Here is an 18,923-nt window from a genome sequence, read left to right as displayed (position 1 = left end):
TAGACAACGGAATGATACTGGGTCCAGTTAAAGTTATACATTATACCCAGCAAAGAGTTTCCCTCCTCAGAGCAACCAGGATTATTTGTGGAGTGCCTAATGTACCATAAGCAAGCATATCCCAACAGACTATTCAAATCATGTATGTGCTTAATTGGGTTACTGTCATTTACTGCAACAAAAGCTATACCACAAGTAAATTTCAGTTTTCTCTATACAGCCCTTTAGAAAAATGTCTGATAGGGGAGGCTGGCGGTATCCTCTGGGAGTGCTTTTAAAAAATTAACATGCCTAGATGATTGATTCTGCAGGTCTGGGATGTTGCTGAGAAAATTTTTGTAATGCTTCATAGGTAATTATGACGTACAGCCAGGTTAGGAAATCACTGCACAGTGAACAGAAGACAACTGCAAAAATTACTTCAGAGTCTAGGGGTAAATTCCAGAGAACCATCTTGTAGAAGCAACTAGACAGACTGTCCATATGGAAAGAAAGTTTAACATTCTGACTTTAAATTATTTTATCTTAATTTTAGCACAGGAATCATTAGATTTTACTCTAGTACTGATGCTTAGTTATCAAAATTCCTGAAAAAACTTTTCACTACAAATAAACCATCAGCAATGAGACACTGAGAATAACTAAAAATATAAAAAGATTTGTGTTCCTTTTCTGCCAAGAGCTTGTAAAAGTCCTTATCACAGTTCCAAATGGAGTTAGGGTAACTCAATGAAAATCCTGGGTCAGGAAAAAAAATCTCAAATTTTATCTTTCAGAAAAAATTTGTAATTTCACCAAATATTTAAGACAATTAAAGAGCAAAACCTCTCCATCAAGCTACTTTTGCATAGGCAAGTCACATGAACATCCTGTGTACTCCCTTTTGAATTAATGCTTTAAGACATTTCCTAGGGCAACATAGTTATCATAACTAAAAGCAGTGGCAAGAAGTCTGTTAGTAGTTTCAGACTAGCTCCAGAGTGTTGCCAGAAGTCACTCCTTATCATAAGTGAGACCAGGAGGCCTCTGCTTCCTTAGTAAGAAGCAGCAGAATTTCTGAAGGGGAAGAGATGTAGAACTCTTCTTAAACAGATGGTTGCTAGCTTTTCCACTTATGGGAAAGATGAGCTAGGTTTTAAAAAGATGAAAAAAAACTCTTTACCACAAGATCTTCCAGGGAAGAGCCATCACTGATAACAAGGTCATTAAATTGGTCTTGGATTTGGTCCATAGTTTGTGGGAGATCTCGAGCTGGAATAAACCACTCATGTTCCTCTTCTTCTTCCAGCATTTCTTGGAAACAGCGTTCAATAAATTCTTCTTCCCATAACTCCTCTTCTATCTGGATTTATAATAAATAAAGGGTAATTTATAGCATACTTGGTAAGATGACATCACTAGAAAAGGCTTAAAGAATCTTGAACTAAACCATTTAAAAACATAACGTCATACCTTCCTCCTTTGCTTCTGTGCTAAGGAAAAAAAAATCTTTTCCATAAGACCTGGAAAGATCTGTTTAGGGTTTTGCTATGTCTTTACTTGTCACAGCAGAATATTCTTTTTTTTCCAGAGGGTGGCGGGGAAGAAGTAACAAGTGTTCTCATGGAGGAATGTGTATCAGAATTACCTATGATACTTCTAAAACTATACAAACCCTAAACCCACTCAAAAATGACTGGAAGAAAAAATCTTTGGGTAGGACTTCCCTGGTGGCACAGTGGTTAAGAATCCACCTGCCAATGCAGGGGACACGGGTTCGAGCCCTGGTCCGGGAAGATCCCACGTGCTGCGGAGCAACTAAGCCTGTGCGCCACAACTACTAAGCCCGCACTCTAGAGCCCGAGAGCCACAACTACTGAGCCCTTGCACCACAACTACTGAAGTCCGCACACCTAGAGCCCATGCTCCGCAACAGGAGAAGTCACCTCAATGAGAAGCCCGCGCACCACAACGAAGAGTAGCCCCTGCTCACCGCAACTAGAAAAAGCCCTCATGCAGCAACGAAGACCCAACGCAGCCAAAATTTAAAAGAAAAAAAAAAAATTCTTTGGAGGGTAGGGTCAGCAACTAAACATTCTCACTGAAATAAGACTACATTGCTTTACTCTTGAATATATATAACTGGATATGGTGAAATCAAGCTGGCTACTAATTATCAAAGCCAGGATCAGAGAGAAACTAGATGAAAGATAGAAACAGGTACCAGAAATATGGGAATAAAAGACATCTATCAATGTATGAGAGTTCTCTAAAAAGAACAGTGGTGTCAGATTTTGAGGCTGATCAGAATGAGAACCTTACATGAAAAACAGTACAATCTGTACCCCAGTACCTGTGCCTATCTGCTCCTGATTCCGGCTCTCTTGACTTTCACTGCAATAGAACAATCTGACTGGTGTAAGGTAGTGGTTTCCAAACCTAATTGCTCACTGGAACCACCTGGGAGCTTTTAAAAAACACGTTTCCCAGGCTCCACCCTAAATCCTTCTGAATCAGAATCTCTGGGTGGGACCCCGAAAAAAGCTACTTAGGTTATTTCAATGAGCAGTTAAACCTGGTAGTAATCAGCATCCAACTAAAATAGGAGTGGTGGCACATAAATCCATGTATTTCATATATAAGGGACCAGGTGAAAAACGCATTTCAGGGAAAAGTACATTTATATTATTTGACGGCTGTCATAGGCTACAATAAAAGAGCATATTTATACACAAAACTAACTTGTCTGTTGAATTCCTCTTCATTTTCCATCCACATGTACTCTGCAAATGGATTGTCATCTTCATGAGAATGACCGTTAATAATCACATCTTCATTGATGATGCTTGGGCTAGTACTGCTGCGACTTGGATCTTTCATGGTTGGTGTTAGATATAGTTTTTAACCTTAAAAGAAGAACAATACAGTTAATCTAGTCAGTCATTCTTTCAGTTCTTAGTGAGCATCTATTATTACCAGCCATCATGATTAGGTATTAGATGTACATGATATATTAATGCACATGATAAACACAGTAATTGGAAAACTTTGTTTTTCTCCTAAATGATTTTAATGTTTACGAAATAGCTGAGAATAGCCTAGATTCATCTAATGTTTGCTAATAACAGTAAACAAAGGCAATCAATTGCTTAAATGGAATCCCCAAACCATCCAATTTTTGTTTTAATTGGATATTCTGTGCTTTATAAAACAAGCATGGTTTGGAAGACTTAAGTCATCAAGAGACTTTATGAAAAGCAAATTCTACTTTTTAAAATTGTTATTAAAAAGCCCAGAGACTGGAAGTGAAAACTAACAAACTTTTAATAACTCCTAGTTCCTTAGTCGCGAGGTATAGCTCTGGCTCTCTCGACTTCATAGCCCATTCTCTATTTGCTTTATCTTTGGGTCCATGTTGAGTTCCTCCATGTCTGGATTTTCCCACTGTACAGTAAGTATCAGGCATCTAATCTCATACAGTAGATCTGGTTTCTTATACTCTACTTAATAGGTGATAACATGATCTAACCTAGCTGATATGTTGCAGGCTAAAAGTTCGAAGCATAAAGTTTCAGATTCTACAATAGTCTACCAATTCACTGACTCTGAAATTGCTAAAAAATGGGTTTACATAAAGCAAGAGTCACTTGTACATAAATCCAAACATTAGTGTGGCTTGTGCCAAAGGAAGGAAATAGCATACCTAATAGAGTTAAAAAAAAAAAAAAAACTTCTTCAGGCCTTCTTACTCAAACTTATAATCAAATAAAATACTAAAACTAAAATCTCCTACTAGAAATAGTTTTTTTCTTTGGGTAAGGTTCAGGGAAAGACTTGCTCTATGTATGTTGCCTGGCCCTTTACATTCATTTTATGGACTTATCCTTAGGAAGACCTAAGTATAATAAAACTTATAGCTGTTCATATAACATGAATTTAGTCTCTAAGCTGTGGTAGGGGGTCCTATCCTGGCACACATATGCATTTCCCCCAAGACTGAATACTAATGACGACAGTCATCATGGTGGTAGCATTTTCAATTGTTATTAAGTCCTGAATTAAAAATTACTGAGAACTTCTGCCTTACTTATTCACTGTTGTATGTATATGAAAGAAAGGCAGAGACAGAGATTTATGTGCTAGGCTGTGGGTAGAAAGAAAACCCACATGATGTGGGTTAAGAAAGTGAAGCACACACACACAAAAAAAGTGAAGCACTGTGAAAGCACTGTGAAAGCAGACATGACAGAAAACAGATGATGGATATCTTTGATATTTTTATTTATCATTAATCTTGGATTAAATAAACCCCCTTATTTTGATAACAAGTTTCGACTAGAGAGCAATCAGTTCCTCTAAAGAAAATTACTCATTCTTATATGTCAAGGCTACCAAACATTTATATGCTCATCTTTAAACAAATTACGTTTTAGATTAGACTCAAATATTATGAAAAGCAGGGGGTCAATTCTGCTTTGCAACTGGATGGAACTTTGTTTACTCTGCATATGAACTGATCATTAAACTATGTTCAAAGACACCCCAATTTATAACAGCTTAACATTATTATTTTCCCAACCTGTGTCCTATCCCAACTCGTACCCATTAAATCCTACATTTCAGAAGACCACAATATTAATAAGTGACTTATATCTTTAGTTAAAAACAGCAAATAAAAATCATGTTTAGCACAGAGTACAGGATATTCAAGTAGAATTGAATAGTTAAGTAGCAATTATACGTGTGAGACATGTACTAGAAATACTAACTTGTGTTTGAATGTGCTTCAGGTGACTGAAGTATTATCTATATATAAATGCAATTTTTTTTAAAGAAAAAAGTGTTCTCCATACATTTCACGAGCATAACAATGAAACAATGAAAAATCTGCATCAGCAAATTCTATAGTCTGAGAATCTCAAGGGACTCCCTCCCTCCTTGTTTGATGCCAACCAGTAACAAATAAAATATAAATAGTGCTTAGCCTAAAGGGCCCAATCCCTGCATTTGACATGTCTCTAGGTCAGCTTTATGCCAATTATCACCTCATCAAACAACCTGTGGCTTTGGTATAGATCCCAGTGAAAGAGTCTATGAAGGACAGTAAATGAAATTTCGCTGTCAAGTAATATTTGGGAAACAAATCATAACTGGAACCAGTAAAAATCAACTGGAGCCTGGGCACTAATCTTACACCTTAAGATAGATGAGGAAGGAACAACTGCTGACCAGATTTCTGATACAGCTAGCCAAGTGAAAAGCCAGAGGGGTAAGGATCATTTACTTTCAGAACGTTGACAGACCTACAATTACTGAGTACAAGGTGTTCTAATATAAGGTATTGTATCAGATTTTAAATTTTCTTCTATGACCTGTTCTTGATCCTTCTTAGACCACACTCTTTAGATTGTGTCGTGTGTTTTGCTATTTTAAAAAATGAGTATATAGTTCAAATACCATAAAATTTACAATTTTAAATTGGCATTTGTCAAAAGCAGTTAAAGGCAAATGTAGTAGCCAATGCCTGCAAAGAATAACAGTTGGGGCAAAAAGCTTGGGAGGAAAGGCTGGTGAAGGAGATGCTTTGGGAATAAAGGCTTTGAAAAGCTCCTGCATATTCTGGGAAACCTAAAAGGCCATGGGCATGCCCAGTGCTGGCAGCACGCTCAGAGAAGACCTAACAAGGCCCTACACTTTTCAGGCTTCAGGCGCTGCACATAAGAAAGAGCTGTAAACTGCCCGAGTGTTAAAGGTGTACCTCAACATACACAAAAGTCCATCTGCCAAGACTGGGAGAGTTTTATTTTTTGCTTAGGGGTATTAAAGGACATCTCTTGAAAATAACTAGCTGGGACTTCCCTGGTGGCGCAGTGGTTAATTAAGAATCTGCCTGCCAATGCAGGGGACACGGGTTTGATCCCTGGTCCGGGAAGATCCCACATACCGCGGAGCAACTAAGCCGTCCACCACAACTACTGAGCCTGTGCTCTAGAGCCTGCAAGCCACAACTACTGAAGCCCACACACCTAGAGCCTGTGCTCCACAACAAGAGAAGCCACCGCAATGAGAAGTCCGCGCACCGCAATGAAGAGTAGCCCCCGCTCGCTGCAACTAGAGAAAGCCTGCGTGCAGCAACGAAGACCCAACGCAGCCAAAACTAAATTAATTAAAAATAAATAAATTTAAAAAAGAAAAGAAAAGAACTAGCTGACAACTAAGCTAATGGGACAGACTTCAATGGCCACACAAAAAATAATACAAGCTTTTACAAAATTATTTCAGAAAGGTCACTAAAACAACAGAACAAGCAGAACAACCACCCTGGGGAGAGGGGAGAATATGATTTCCAGAGTTGCCATATAATAGTCACAATGTTCAGTTTTCAACAAAAATTATGAGGCATGCAAAAAAATAAGGTAGTATGGCCTATAAACCGGAAAAAAAGAAATTAATAGGAAGTGTCCCTGAGGAAGCCCAGACATTAGGCTTATTAGGCAAAGACTTTTAAATCAGGTGTTTTAAATGTCCAGAGAGCCAAAGGAAACCACGTACAAAGAACTAAAGGAAGCCATAAAAATAGCAAATATCATCATCAAATAGCAAATATCAATAGAGATAAATTAAAAAAAGAAGCCAAGTAGAAATTCTGGAGATGAAAAGTACAATAAGTGAAAATTCTACTTGAGGGTTTATAGCAGATTTGAGCAGGGAAATAATCTCAGTTGACTTACCAAGTTTGGTAAGTCAACTGAGATTATTCAGTCTGAGAAACAGAAAGAGAAAATAATGAAGAAAAATGAACAGAACCTCAGAGACCAGTAGGACACCACTACATGTACCAACATATGCATAATGGGAGTCCCAGAAGGAGAAGAGAAAGAGTATTTGAAGAAATAATGGCCCCAAACTCCTCCAACTTGATGAAATCTATGTTAGTCTACACATCCAAGAAGCTCAACAAACTCCAAGCAAGATAAACTCAAAGCAATCCACACCAAGACACACTGTAATCAAGTTATTGAAAGTCAAAGAGAGCATCTTCAAAATAAGATTAATAGCTGATTTCACATCAGAAACCAGAGGCCAGAAGGCAATAGGAAAACATATACAAAGTGACTTAAAAAAAAAACTAAGACATTCCCAGATAAGTAAAAAAGTGAGAGCTTATTCATCACCAATAGACCTGTCCTATAGGAAAAGCTAAAGTGAGTCCTTCACGTTGAAACAAAAGAATACTAGCATTAGCTTGAATTCATCCAAAGAAATAAACAACCATGGTAACTACATAGGTAAATACAAAAGTCACTAATAATGTATTTTTTGCTTTATAACTCTTTTTCTCTATATGAAACTAAATTGTTTTTAGTTCATACTTGTTACAAACTAAGATGTTAGTTGTAATTCCCAGGGTAACCACTAGGAAAACCACCAAAAAAATATATAGTGAAAGGTGTATTGCTGGGGTGTATCATCATCCCATTCAGAGGCAGCCCAAAAGAAGCAGCTTCAAGACTCCAAGAGTCAATGAGCTCAAATCTATATATATTAGTCTCTTGTGGCTGAGAAAAAGTTTTTCTCTAGAACAAAACAAACCAAAACTAAAAGAGGAACTACTGGAAATACAACAGAAGCACCTAATTTGCTTGAGTGATGTCTGAGGGCACAATGTAGATAATAACTCGACAAATACATTAAAAAAAAAAATCTGGTAATTAAACCATACCAATCTGTTGCTATCTTATCTTTGTTCATGCTTCAATCCAAACCACTTTAAAACTGGCAGAAATGAAGTGAGAAAGCCAATAATTTCCCCCCAATTTTTTAATGTTCATATTTACTTCAAATAATGTTTATTATGCTTTAAAATCCTATTATCAGAAAATGTAATTCAAATAATTTTTTAGCCTTACTCTCATAAAAGGATTTTTAAAATAACACAGTAATACTAACTCAGAACAAACTATATTAAATTACTAATATTAAATATCTAGTAGTTGTTAGAGTACATATAGTTAAGATTTTCCTAAACAAAAATTACAAAATAGTAAAACAGCAATGTATCATCTTACAGTGTTTTCAATAATCATTTAAAAAATTTTGTACATAGTTAGGAAATTTTGTTGGAAAAGGAAGCATTAAAAGTGAAAGAAATGTACATATACAAAGTACACCCTACTTAAATTAAGTTAGGGGTTCCCTGGTGGCGCAGTGGTTAAGAATCTGCCTGCCAATGCAGGGGACACGGGTTTGAGCCCTGGCCCAGGAGGATCCCACATGCCACGGAGCAACTAAGCCCATGTGCCACAACTACTGAGCCTGTGCACCTAGAGCCCATGCTCTGCAACAAGAGAAGCCATGACAATAAGCCGTGCACCGCAACGAAGAGGAGCCCCCACTCGCCACAACTAGAGAAAGCCCGCGCACAGCAACGAAGACCCAACACAGCCAAAAAAAAAAAAAAAAGAAGTTAAATGTACAAAACAGGTCCTATGTGTATGTAAGTTTTTTCCTTTTGATCTCCAATCCTACTCAGAGGTAATCAATGTTAACAGCTTAGTATGTATCCTTTCATATCTCTTTGCTTATAGAAACACACATAAAGGATTTATATATTTTACAGAATCATGCTAAATATATTACATGAAATATCCTTACTAGTCAACATGTAGAAGTACACTTTACTTTTTAATTGATACAGCACCAATTACTCAACAATTCCCCCTTTGATGCATTTACATTTCCAGTTTTCTCATTACAAACAATCGTGCTTTGATCACCCTTGTACACATATCCTTTTCTATTTGAGCTTTCTGTGGGATACATTCTGGTAAGTGGGAATAACTGGGTCAAAGGCCGTGTGCACTTGTAGCTTTAAGAGAAAAGACAGATTATTTGCCAAAAATATTATGGTAATGTACATTCCTATAATACACTGAGTGCTCCCATTTCTCTGCATCCTCAACAGTTCTCTATATAAGCAACATAGCATTTTACTTTTGCAAACAGATGGGCTTAAAAAGAATGTTTTCCTCTACAGCTCCTGGGATATGCTTATCTTGCTTAGTAAGTCTTCTCCTACGTTGAGGTTATATTTCCTTTATTTTCTCTCAGTATTTTTATAGTTTCTTTTTTTTACATTTAAATCTTTAACTCGTGTGAGCATTTCTTTGAGTATGATGTGAAAGATCTATATTTTTCCATATGAACACATCATTCATCATTATTTAATGAAAGCTTGTTCCTGATGTTCATCATAATCAAATTCCCACTTACACGGTTTCTAGATTCTTTGTTCCATGACGGTGTATTGTATGTATACTGTTTTATCCCCAACTTTTATTTTGAAGAATTTTAGACTTACAAAAAGGTCATAATAATAGTACAGTGAACATTTGTACCTTTCATCTAGATTCATCAACTGTTAACATTTTGCCACAGTTGTTTTCTCTATACAATTTTTTTGCTTAACCATCGGATAAGTTGCAGACATTATGACCTTTCATCCTCAAATATTTCAGCACAGTATTTTACTCTTTTTGATTACAGGAGCCTTTCAGTAAGTTTAAATACGTAGTAGCACAACTCCCTTCTCAACTTTTCTTTGGGGGGGAAATCTTGCACTTTTATTCTCATACGAACTTCAGAATAATTTTTCCATAAGAGTCTGACTGGAATTTTATTAAAAATTTGCAGCTTAATCAGGATCATGTTTTTATATTAAGCCTTCTGGCCAGGAAGATGGTACATCCGTTTACTTGGAACTGTTTTAATTCCTTAGAACATAAATGAATCAGGACTTCATTTTACCAATAATTGTGGGCTAGATTATTTGGACCAGTCTTTCCATTGAAAACTGAAAGTGTTGGATGCCATAGTCTTAAAGAAACACTTAAAAGCACTAAAGTGTTGAAGAGTAAGTAAAGTGGGAATTCAGAGAGCAAAGTGGAACTTTTAAACACTGAAGCCGCCTTCGCACTGAGGACTTTTGCCCATTAGCCTTCTTTGGGTTGACCTTGGATGCTTCATGGGGCAAAAGGCATAAAGGTCAAGGTGGAAAACTGAAGAAAAGATCCTCCCCACTCTAAGCTGGGACCCTAAAGGGCTATAGGCTCAGGGTAAGGGTGAACCAAAAGCAACTCCCACTCCCCACCAAGCAAATCAAAAGGAAAAGGTGGAAAGGAACACAGACACTGTGACTGTGGTTGGTCCTCCTGTGGATAAGAGGAATAAATTCATCACCTGGGAGGTCCAGAACATCCCAAGTCATGAAATGAGTATGAAGTGGTCCTGACTTGGTAGTGTCCCTAGTGCCAGTGCCTGGCAAAAGCAAATGTAAAACTCCTTGGGAGGAAGGCATTTTCATGCTAGGCCTTAAGGACCTCCAAAAATGATTTCTCAAGGCCAATGAAGAGTTCAAAATGAAAGATAACTAAATCCAGAAGGAAAAAGCAAGATACAACACGCAAGAATCAGTGCAATTTATAGAAAGCATAACCAGACCCATGTGGTAGATGACAAAAATGATCATTACATATCAAGCTTGAAAATATCTTCAGAAAACAGCAAAATATAAAAAGTGCATAGTAGATTTGGAAAAGAGCCAAATTAAACTTCTAGATATACAGAAATCACAACATAAACAAAAATGTAATAAGTCTGGCAGCAGATTTGATACAATAGAATTGGAAAACAAAAGAAAGTATCCAGAAAACAGCAAAAAGATAAAAAGATAGAACATACAAAAGAGTGTTCAAACAATGTAGAGGGCAGAGTGACAACTATCAAATTCCTGAAGAAGAAAAGAAGAAACATAGGGCAGAGGCAGGATATGAATATTGCATATTTGATGAAAGCAATCAACCAACATGTTTAAGGAGCCCAAGAATCTCAAAGTAAGATAAATAAAAAGCAAGATATATTATACATTATAGTCAAACTGCAGAGTATCAAAGAGAATTCTAAAACCCAAAAAGACATTATTTTCAAAAAAGAATGAGAAAAACCAGCTGCTTTTCAACAATAATAATGAAAAGCAAAAGACCACACTGAAAGAAAATAACTGCAAACCCAGACTACTAGAACTGTACAGAAAATAGTTTTCAAACAAATGAACTAGAAACTTCCCATCCTTATATTAAGGAATTATTTGAATAACAAGAATTATGGGATCCCTGAAGACAAATGAATCTAAAATTATAAGGGCTTGGTACTTTTTAAACTAGTATATTATTAACAACCTTTAATTTTGTTTTTCTTGTTTTGTCTATTCAGGTTTTCTACCTCTCTGGTTAACTATGGTAATTTTTATTTCACTAAAATTTTATTTCTCCATAATTTCAATTTTGTTATAATAGAAACTATCTAATTTCTCCTATTTCATAGCTAATTTGACTATGTTCCTCTTTTCCTCGATTAGGCCTACCAGGGATTTATCGTAGGAAAAAAAAATTCCAACTTTGCAATTTGCAGAACAGCAAATGTAATAAACTCTTCATATATATAAAAGAAGGGTGTGTGTGTTCACAATTTGCAAATGCATAGAATCTCTAGAAAGACAGAAAACAAACTGAGAAGCAAATTGTATCTGATAAGGGAACTGTACTTAGAATATATAAAGAACTATTACAACTCAATAATAAAAGGACAACCAACCAATCTAAGATTTTTTTTGACATGGACCATTTTTAAAAGTCTTTATTGAATTTGTTACAATATCGCTTCTGTTCTATGTTTTGGTTTTTTGGCCGAGAGGCATGTGGGATCTTAGCTCCCTAACCAGGGATCGAACTCGCCCCCGCCCCCGCCCACGGAAGGCGAAGTCCTAAGCACTGGACTGCCAGGGAAGTCCCTAAACAACAAATTTAAAAATGCGCAAAGGATCTGAATAGACAGTTCTCCAAAGGCCAATAAACACATGAAAAGATGCTCAACATCCTTAACCATCAGGGAAAATGCAAATCAAAACCACGAGATACCACTTTATATTAGTGAAAATGTGGAGAAATGGAATGCTCATTCACTGCCAGTGGGAATGTTAAAATGGTGCAGCTGCTCTGGAAAACAGTCTGGCAGTTCCCCAAAAGATTAAACACGGAATTACCTTATAACTCAGCAATTCCACTCCTAGGTATATACCCAAGAGAAATAAAAATATGTCTACATAAAAACTTATACACACAAATGTTCATAGCAGTAATTTCTTAATTCTTATTAAGTAATTCTTTTTTTTTTTTTTTTTAAATTCTTCATTTAATGTTTTTTTCCCTTTATTTATTTATTTTTTTTTTTAAAGGATTTTCTTATTTATTTATTTATTTATTTATTTTTGGCTGTGTTGGGTCTTCGGTTCGTGCGAGGGCTTTCTCCAGTTGCGGCAAGCGGGGGCCACTCTTCATCGCGGTGCGGGGACCGCTCTTCATCGCGGTGCGCGGGCCTTTCTCTATCGCGGCCCCTCCCGTCGCGGGGCACAGGCTCCAGACGCGCAGGCTCAGCAATTGTGGCTCACGGGCCCAGCCGCTCCGCGGCATGTGGGATCCTCCCAGACCAGGGCTCGAACCCGCGTCCCCTGCATTAGCAGGCAGATTCTCAACCACTGCGCCACCAGGGAAGCCCCTAAGTAATTCTTAATAGCCAAAAAGTGGATACAACACAACCCGAAGGTCCACCAGTTGATAAATGGATGAATACTGAAAATATGCTAAATGAAAGAAGCTAGTCACCAAGGAACACATATTGTATGACAGATGATGGGTACAAGATTTCTTTTTGGGGTAATGAAAATGTTCTAAAATTGACTGTGGTGATCGATGCACAACTCTGGCAATATACTAAAAACTACTCTACTATACACTTCAAACTGATGAATTGCATGGTATGTGAACTATAGCTCAGTAAGAGCTGCTAAAAACAAAACTGAAAATACTGGTTACCTACAGGGAGGAGAACTAGACGGCTAAGGATATTTTTTGTATCTATTTTTGGGAATGGATTACCTATTTAAAAATTCAACTTTAGGGCTTCCCTGGTGGCGCAGTGGTTGAGAGTCTGCCTCCCAATGCAGGGGACACGGGTTCGAGCCCTGGTCTGGGAAGATCCCACATACCACGGAGCAGCTGGGCCCGTGAGCCGCAATTGCTGAGCCTGCGCGTCTGGAGCCTGTGCTCCGCAACAAGAGAGGACACGATAGTGAGAGGCCCGCGCACTGCGATGAGGAGTGGCCCCCGCTTGCCACAACTAGAGAAAGCCCTCGCACAGAAATGAAGACCTAACACAGCCATAAATAAATAAATTTTAAAAAAAATTCAATTTTAATAAACAAAACTCCTGCTTTTGGTTTTACTGATCTTTTCTACTTATTTTTTGTTTATTTTATTAATTTTACTTTTCTCACATTATTTTTCCCTTCCTTTTTACATAACTTCAATTTGTTGCTCTTTGTTTTTCAAGTTGACAAATGTTTATTTTCAACCTTTCACAAATAAAAATTTTATATCTATGAATTTTCCCTAGAAATTTTAATATAGAATACAGTTACCGACTTTAGGTAACTACAAATTATTTAATTTATAATAAGCCAGAGATTATTCAGAAGAATGTTCTTAATTTCCAAGTGGTTAAGGTTCTTTTGGTTACCTTTTGATGCCTGATTTCTAGTTTTATTATGTTATAAAATGCAGCCAGAAAACCTTCACTTTTGGGAATTTATTACAGTTTTGTTTGCAGACAACTAATGATTTTTGTAAAATGTTCCTTGGGCCTAAAGAGAAAAATGTGTGACTTCCATGTCTTTTCTTTTTTTTTTTTTCAATTTTTAAAATTGAAGTATAGTTGATTTACAACGTTGTACCAATCTCTGCTGTACAGCAAAGTGACTCAGTTCACATATACACATTCTTTTTTTTACATTCTTTTCCATTATGGTTTATCACAGATATTGAATACAGTTCCCTGTGCTATACATTAGGACCTTGTTGTTGTGATTTCTATTTCTTACATAAAAAATGATGCGTATATATTAGGCTGATCTTTTTTTCCTTTTTTTAAAACTTTACCTGTTAAATTCTGAAAGTGATATATTCAAGTCCTTTACTATAACAGCTAGATTACTTGACCCAGTCTGAGGATCTGTCTCACAGGGAATTAACATTTTTGGTAACTGATGCTTCGTATTGTCTTTCATCGTAACTTCATATTTAGCTTTCTTATAGTTTCTTTTTACATTCTATTCCTGTAATGTTTACTTTCCTATTTTAAGCAGATTTTTAAAAAAATACTTGATTTATTTTCTGTAACTTACAAACTACTGTGGAATTTGTTGGTTTTTTTCCCCCAGTTTTGAGATATAACTGACATACAGCACTGTATAAGTTTAAGGTGTACAGCACAATGATTTGACTTATATCTATTGTGAAATTAGTTTGAACAGTTTCCTATCAATTAAAAAAATACTCTATACACCCTCAAACCAACTCAAGACATTTAGAATGCTTTACCTTCTTCAATATATCCAACCCAATCCCTGCTCCCAGACAAAGCAAGACCTTTAGAATGATTTTACTTACCCACTTCCTCTCCCCACCCCATATCCTGAGTTTTGTAGAAATAATTTAGCACTGTTAGATCTACGCTATTAGGTTTTCCCTTAGATTATATATATAAAGAATCACCTTCCCCCAACTTGACATCTTTGTTTTGCCTTAATATTTCTTCAAAAGGTTACCTGGGGATATAAATTTCTAAGCTACTTCATGTCTGAAACTGTCTTTTGCTTTCATATTTGAACAGTAATATTAAGTGGGACAGATTTAGACTTGTCCTTTCTATCAATAACCTACGAATATTCCAACTTTCACTATTGTAGAAAATGAATTTTCTTTCTTTTGTAAACATGCTGTTTACATCACGCCTAATATGAGAGCCTAACACCTAAATTCAGAGATTTTGCCAGATTCTGGTTAGGTGAGAGCTGTTTTTTCTGATGCCTGGCACTTTAAATCTACAAACTCTTTACTTCAGCTGTTTGTTCCCTTCTGGAATGCCTCTTACACATACTGGTTTCCAGCAGTGTCCATCCTTTCATAGTCCCTACAAAATTTTAAAATATGGAAATCTTTTAAATTTTAGAAAGTCTCCCCCTACTTAAGAATTCTCATTGAACACTTCATGATATATGTAAATCAAATCATTATACTGTATACCTTAAACTTATACAGTGCTATATTTCAATTATATCTCAATAAAACTGGAATAAAAAAATAGAAACATTAACACTTCAAAAGAAAAATTCTCATTAAAATTCAAACAGGATTCTCTTTCCGCTTCTTTCATTAAACTGACTCCACAGGGAATTCCCTGGTGATCCAGTGGTTAGGATTCCGGGGTTCCACTGCTGGGGGCCTGGGTTTGATCCCTGGTCAGGGAACTAAGATCCCGTGGCATGGCCAAAAAAACCCAAAACCCAAAAAAATCAAAAAACTGACCCCACAGACATAACACCTTTTCTTATTCCACTGGACTCTACTTTGAACTACAGTAGACTCCTTAACCTTATTTGTACACATATATATTGTATACGTATGTATTTTAGTTAGAGAAGATAAAGAAATTTCTGCATCAGCCTCTGTATTTAATTCAGAAGTCTGTGAGCAGCGCTGAATATTTTGTTTTAATGTTTGGCAGTATAAAGGAATGATTAAAAGCATGGGCTCTGGGATTTCACTGCTGGTGCAGTAGTTAACAATCCACCTGCCAATGCAGGGGACACGGGGTTCAATCACTGGTACAGGAAGATCCCACATGCCTCAGAGCAACTAAGCCCGTGCGCCACAACTACTGAGCCTGCGGTCTAGAGCCTGCGTGCCACAACTACTGCGCCCGCGTACCTAGAGCCTGTGCTCTGCAACAAAAGAAGCCAGTGCAATGAGAAGCCTGCGCACCACAACGGAAGAGTAGTCCCCTCTCGCCGCAACTAGAGAAAGCCCGCGCGCAGCAACGAAGACCCAACGCAACCAAAAATAAACAAATAAAAATAAAATTAAAAATTAAAAAAACAAAAAAGGGGCTCTGGGACCAGGCTACCTTTCTAGCTATGTGACGATGGGCAAGTTATTTAACCTCTCTGTGTTTCAGGTTTCCCATCTGTACCTAGGCAGACAGCCTGGCACATAATAGTATTATTAAACACTTAGAGCAAATATAAATTTGTATAAATAAAAATAATAGGTCCAAACATCTGTAGGAGTGAAACAATGTTACAGAAAAGTCCCAAAGAGTATAACCCTAATCTCAACGGTAGTGTAACCAGGGTGATCAGGTCAGAGTAAGGATGGCTCAACACTGCCGATAAATAAAAGCTCAAAGCACATCAGAAATACCATCCTTATTTATAAAAACTGATACAAAAAATAAAAAGCAAAGGCAATTCAAATAAACCCACACTATCCAATGTGGTAGCCACCAGGTTCATGTGGCTATTTAAATTTAATTTTAATTCAATACAATTAAAATTTTAGTTTTTCAGTTGCACTTGCTACATTTCAGGTGCTCAATAGACATGTGCTTAGTAGCTATCTTACTGGACAGCACCACTCTAAACGATGAGGACATTAAAAAAAAGATTGAGTTATTGGAACTGAACCTCAGGCTGTAACATATACAAACTATTAATGTATCTGTGCAACAGGGTGATCCAGATCACAAAGACAACAACCTTGGACAACTTTAACCTTGCACTGGATTCAAGTCCCAGATATGCCACTAACCACCTAGAGGACCTTGGATATGCTACTAAATCCCAGGCAACACACTACAGTGGTTAAGAGCACATAATCTCTGGAGTATTTGGATTTGAATTCCAGCTTTTATTAGCTATGTAACATTGGGCAAGTTACTTCACATTTCTCATTTATAATCTTCATTTTACAGTGGTACTTACTGCCTACAGACATTAAAGATTAAACACTTCTAAAAGCACTTCGAACAATGCCTGGCATTACTAAGTGCTATGGAAATATGTGCCTAATAATCTCTCAAGTTTCTATTTTCCCGATTTCAAAATGGGCAGGATAAAACTTACTCTGCCCAGGGCTTCCCTGGTGGCACAGTGGTTAAGAATCCGCCTGCCAATGCAGGGGACAGGGATTCAAGCCCTGGTCCGGGAAGATCCCACATGCTGCGAAGCAACTAAGCCCGTGAGCCACAACTACTGAGCCTGCGCTCTGGAGCCCGCGAGCCACAACTACTGAAGCCTGCACAGCGCAACAAAGAGTAGCCTCCACTCGTGGCAACTAGAGAAAGCCCGCGCACAGCAACGTAGACCCAACACAGCCAAAAATAAATAAATAAATATTAAAAAATTTGTATTAAAAAAAACTCACCCTGCCTATTTCACAGGTTAATAATAAATATGAAACTCACTTAGCTCCCATCCCTGAAAGAAACAGATAAGGAGGCTATACTTTTGGGAGAGTTACCTTTTTATCATACACTTATTTGTGAGAAAAAATTAAGTTCTGTTCATGTTCACAATTAACAAGTATTATAAACAGACTAATTTGCCCCAAATATCCTCTCACAAACCGGAAACAGAAGCACGAAACAGCAAACACTGGGAATCTCATTAAAAACCCTGAGAGACCCTTATTTGCAAACATAACCTGCAGCCCACGAAATTTCAAAGGCAGACCAACACCCGACCAACTGCTCAAAGGCAAATTGTGACAAATTATGCTATCAGGTTAACAAGATTAGCCAGCACATGCAAAATGCGAATTTGTCTTCTGTTGAAATGTCAAAAGCTGTCAGCTGTTAGACCTCATCCCACGGCATACTGGAAGCCAAATTCTTTCTAGAGTTTGAGGTTTCTGTGAGATGATGGGGTTGCAAAATCAAGGAAAATAAGACAACAAAAGGAAGCAGAAAAGGCCACCTTTTGCAGTTACTAGAAAATACCATTGCTGACTGCTTCAACAAATGTTCTGAAACAAACAACTTTACCACAAGCCATATATTTTTGATGGTGGGAGAGAATAAGCACAGTAGTAGAAATTAAAAAGTGAGGTAACCAAAATCAAAAGAATGTGAATTGGATGGGTTCATCTGGTTCAAAACAGTCCTGGAGTAGGAGCTGCCAGTACTCCAAAGGCCCTCTTATCCCGAGCACGGAATACAATGTAACTAAAAATAAGGGGCAGGGGAAGGCGAAGAAACCGGAGAAAGGGGATCATCACAAAGGTACAGGCTCGTGGACGGTTAAAGAATGCTCCCCTAGGACGCTCGCCAGCCCGCCAGTCCCTCCGCCCCTTTCTCTTCCCCCACCCAGGCTTCTAGAGGAGCGCGCAAGCGCAGCAAGTACGGGCTGCGCGTGGCGACGCGCAGGCGTAAAGTGAGGAGAAACAATGAGCTTTGTTGCCGAGGCGGCAGTGGGGGGCAGGGGAAAAGGGTATCGGAGGGTGGGTGAAGCGATTGGAGGGAGGGGCGGCACGCGAGAAAGTGCTATCCCGGCAACCCTCGCGCGCCACCGAGGACCCGGATAGAGAGCTGCGAGATCCAAACCATAATAATGACAATGAGAAAAAAGCGACGGCCATTTCTCAGAGAAGAAAGAAACTAAGTCGGTCCAACATCATCCCTCAGACTCGGCTGGAAGAGGCAAGGAACAATGGGGGCCATACAGGCTTGGTGGCCAACAACCCAGGGGACCCTCTAGGCCCCTCAGCCGTCGCCGAGGTGCTGCCCCTCGACCGCCGGGCCGCCGCACCCTTCTCGCCGCTCCGCCCGAGAGAACCCCTCACCCAGTGCACGGCAGCGGGGACGGCAGCCAACGAATCCGGTCGGCCTCCGCGGATCTCCACAGGCAGCGCCGCTACCCCGCTCGACGCGCGCTTCGCCCGCCGCCTCCCTTCTCCAGTCCAAACAAACACCCCAGCCCGGAAGTGACTTCACTT

General features: G+C 38.2%; 1 protein-coding gene across 1 annotated transcript in view; it reads right to left on the bottom strand.

Annotated features, from left to right (window-relative positions):
- Positions 1 to 18,923, bottom strand: part of PAIP2 (poly(A) binding protein interacting protein 2) — a 21,090-nt gene extending 2,167 nt beyond the window's left edge. Inside the window, exons 1-3 of the mRNA XM_007172242.2 lie at positions 18,771 to 18,923; positions 2,722 to 2,885; positions 1,163 to 1,342 (exon numbers count right to left, since the gene is read on the bottom strand). Coding sequence (XP_007172304.1) covers positions 1,163 to 1,342; positions 2,722 to 2,859 — 318 coding nt within the window. The 5' untranslated portion in view covers positions 2,860 to 2,885; positions 18,771 to 18,923. The remainder of the gene's footprint in view (positions 1 to 1,162; positions 1,343 to 2,721; positions 2,886 to 18,770) is intronic.

The sequence above is a fragment of the Balaenoptera acutorostrata genome, chromosome 2 (assembly GCF_949987535.1).
Source record: "Balaenoptera acutorostrata chromosome 2, mBalAcu1.1, whole genome shotgun sequence".
In the NCBI taxonomy this organism is placed as follows: domain Eukaryota; kingdom Metazoa; phylum Chordata; class Mammalia; order Artiodactyla; family Balaenopteridae; genus Balaenoptera; species Balaenoptera acutorostrata.
Note: the sequence above shows the minus strand (reverse complement) of the source record. Positions and strands in the feature narration are given on the sequence as shown.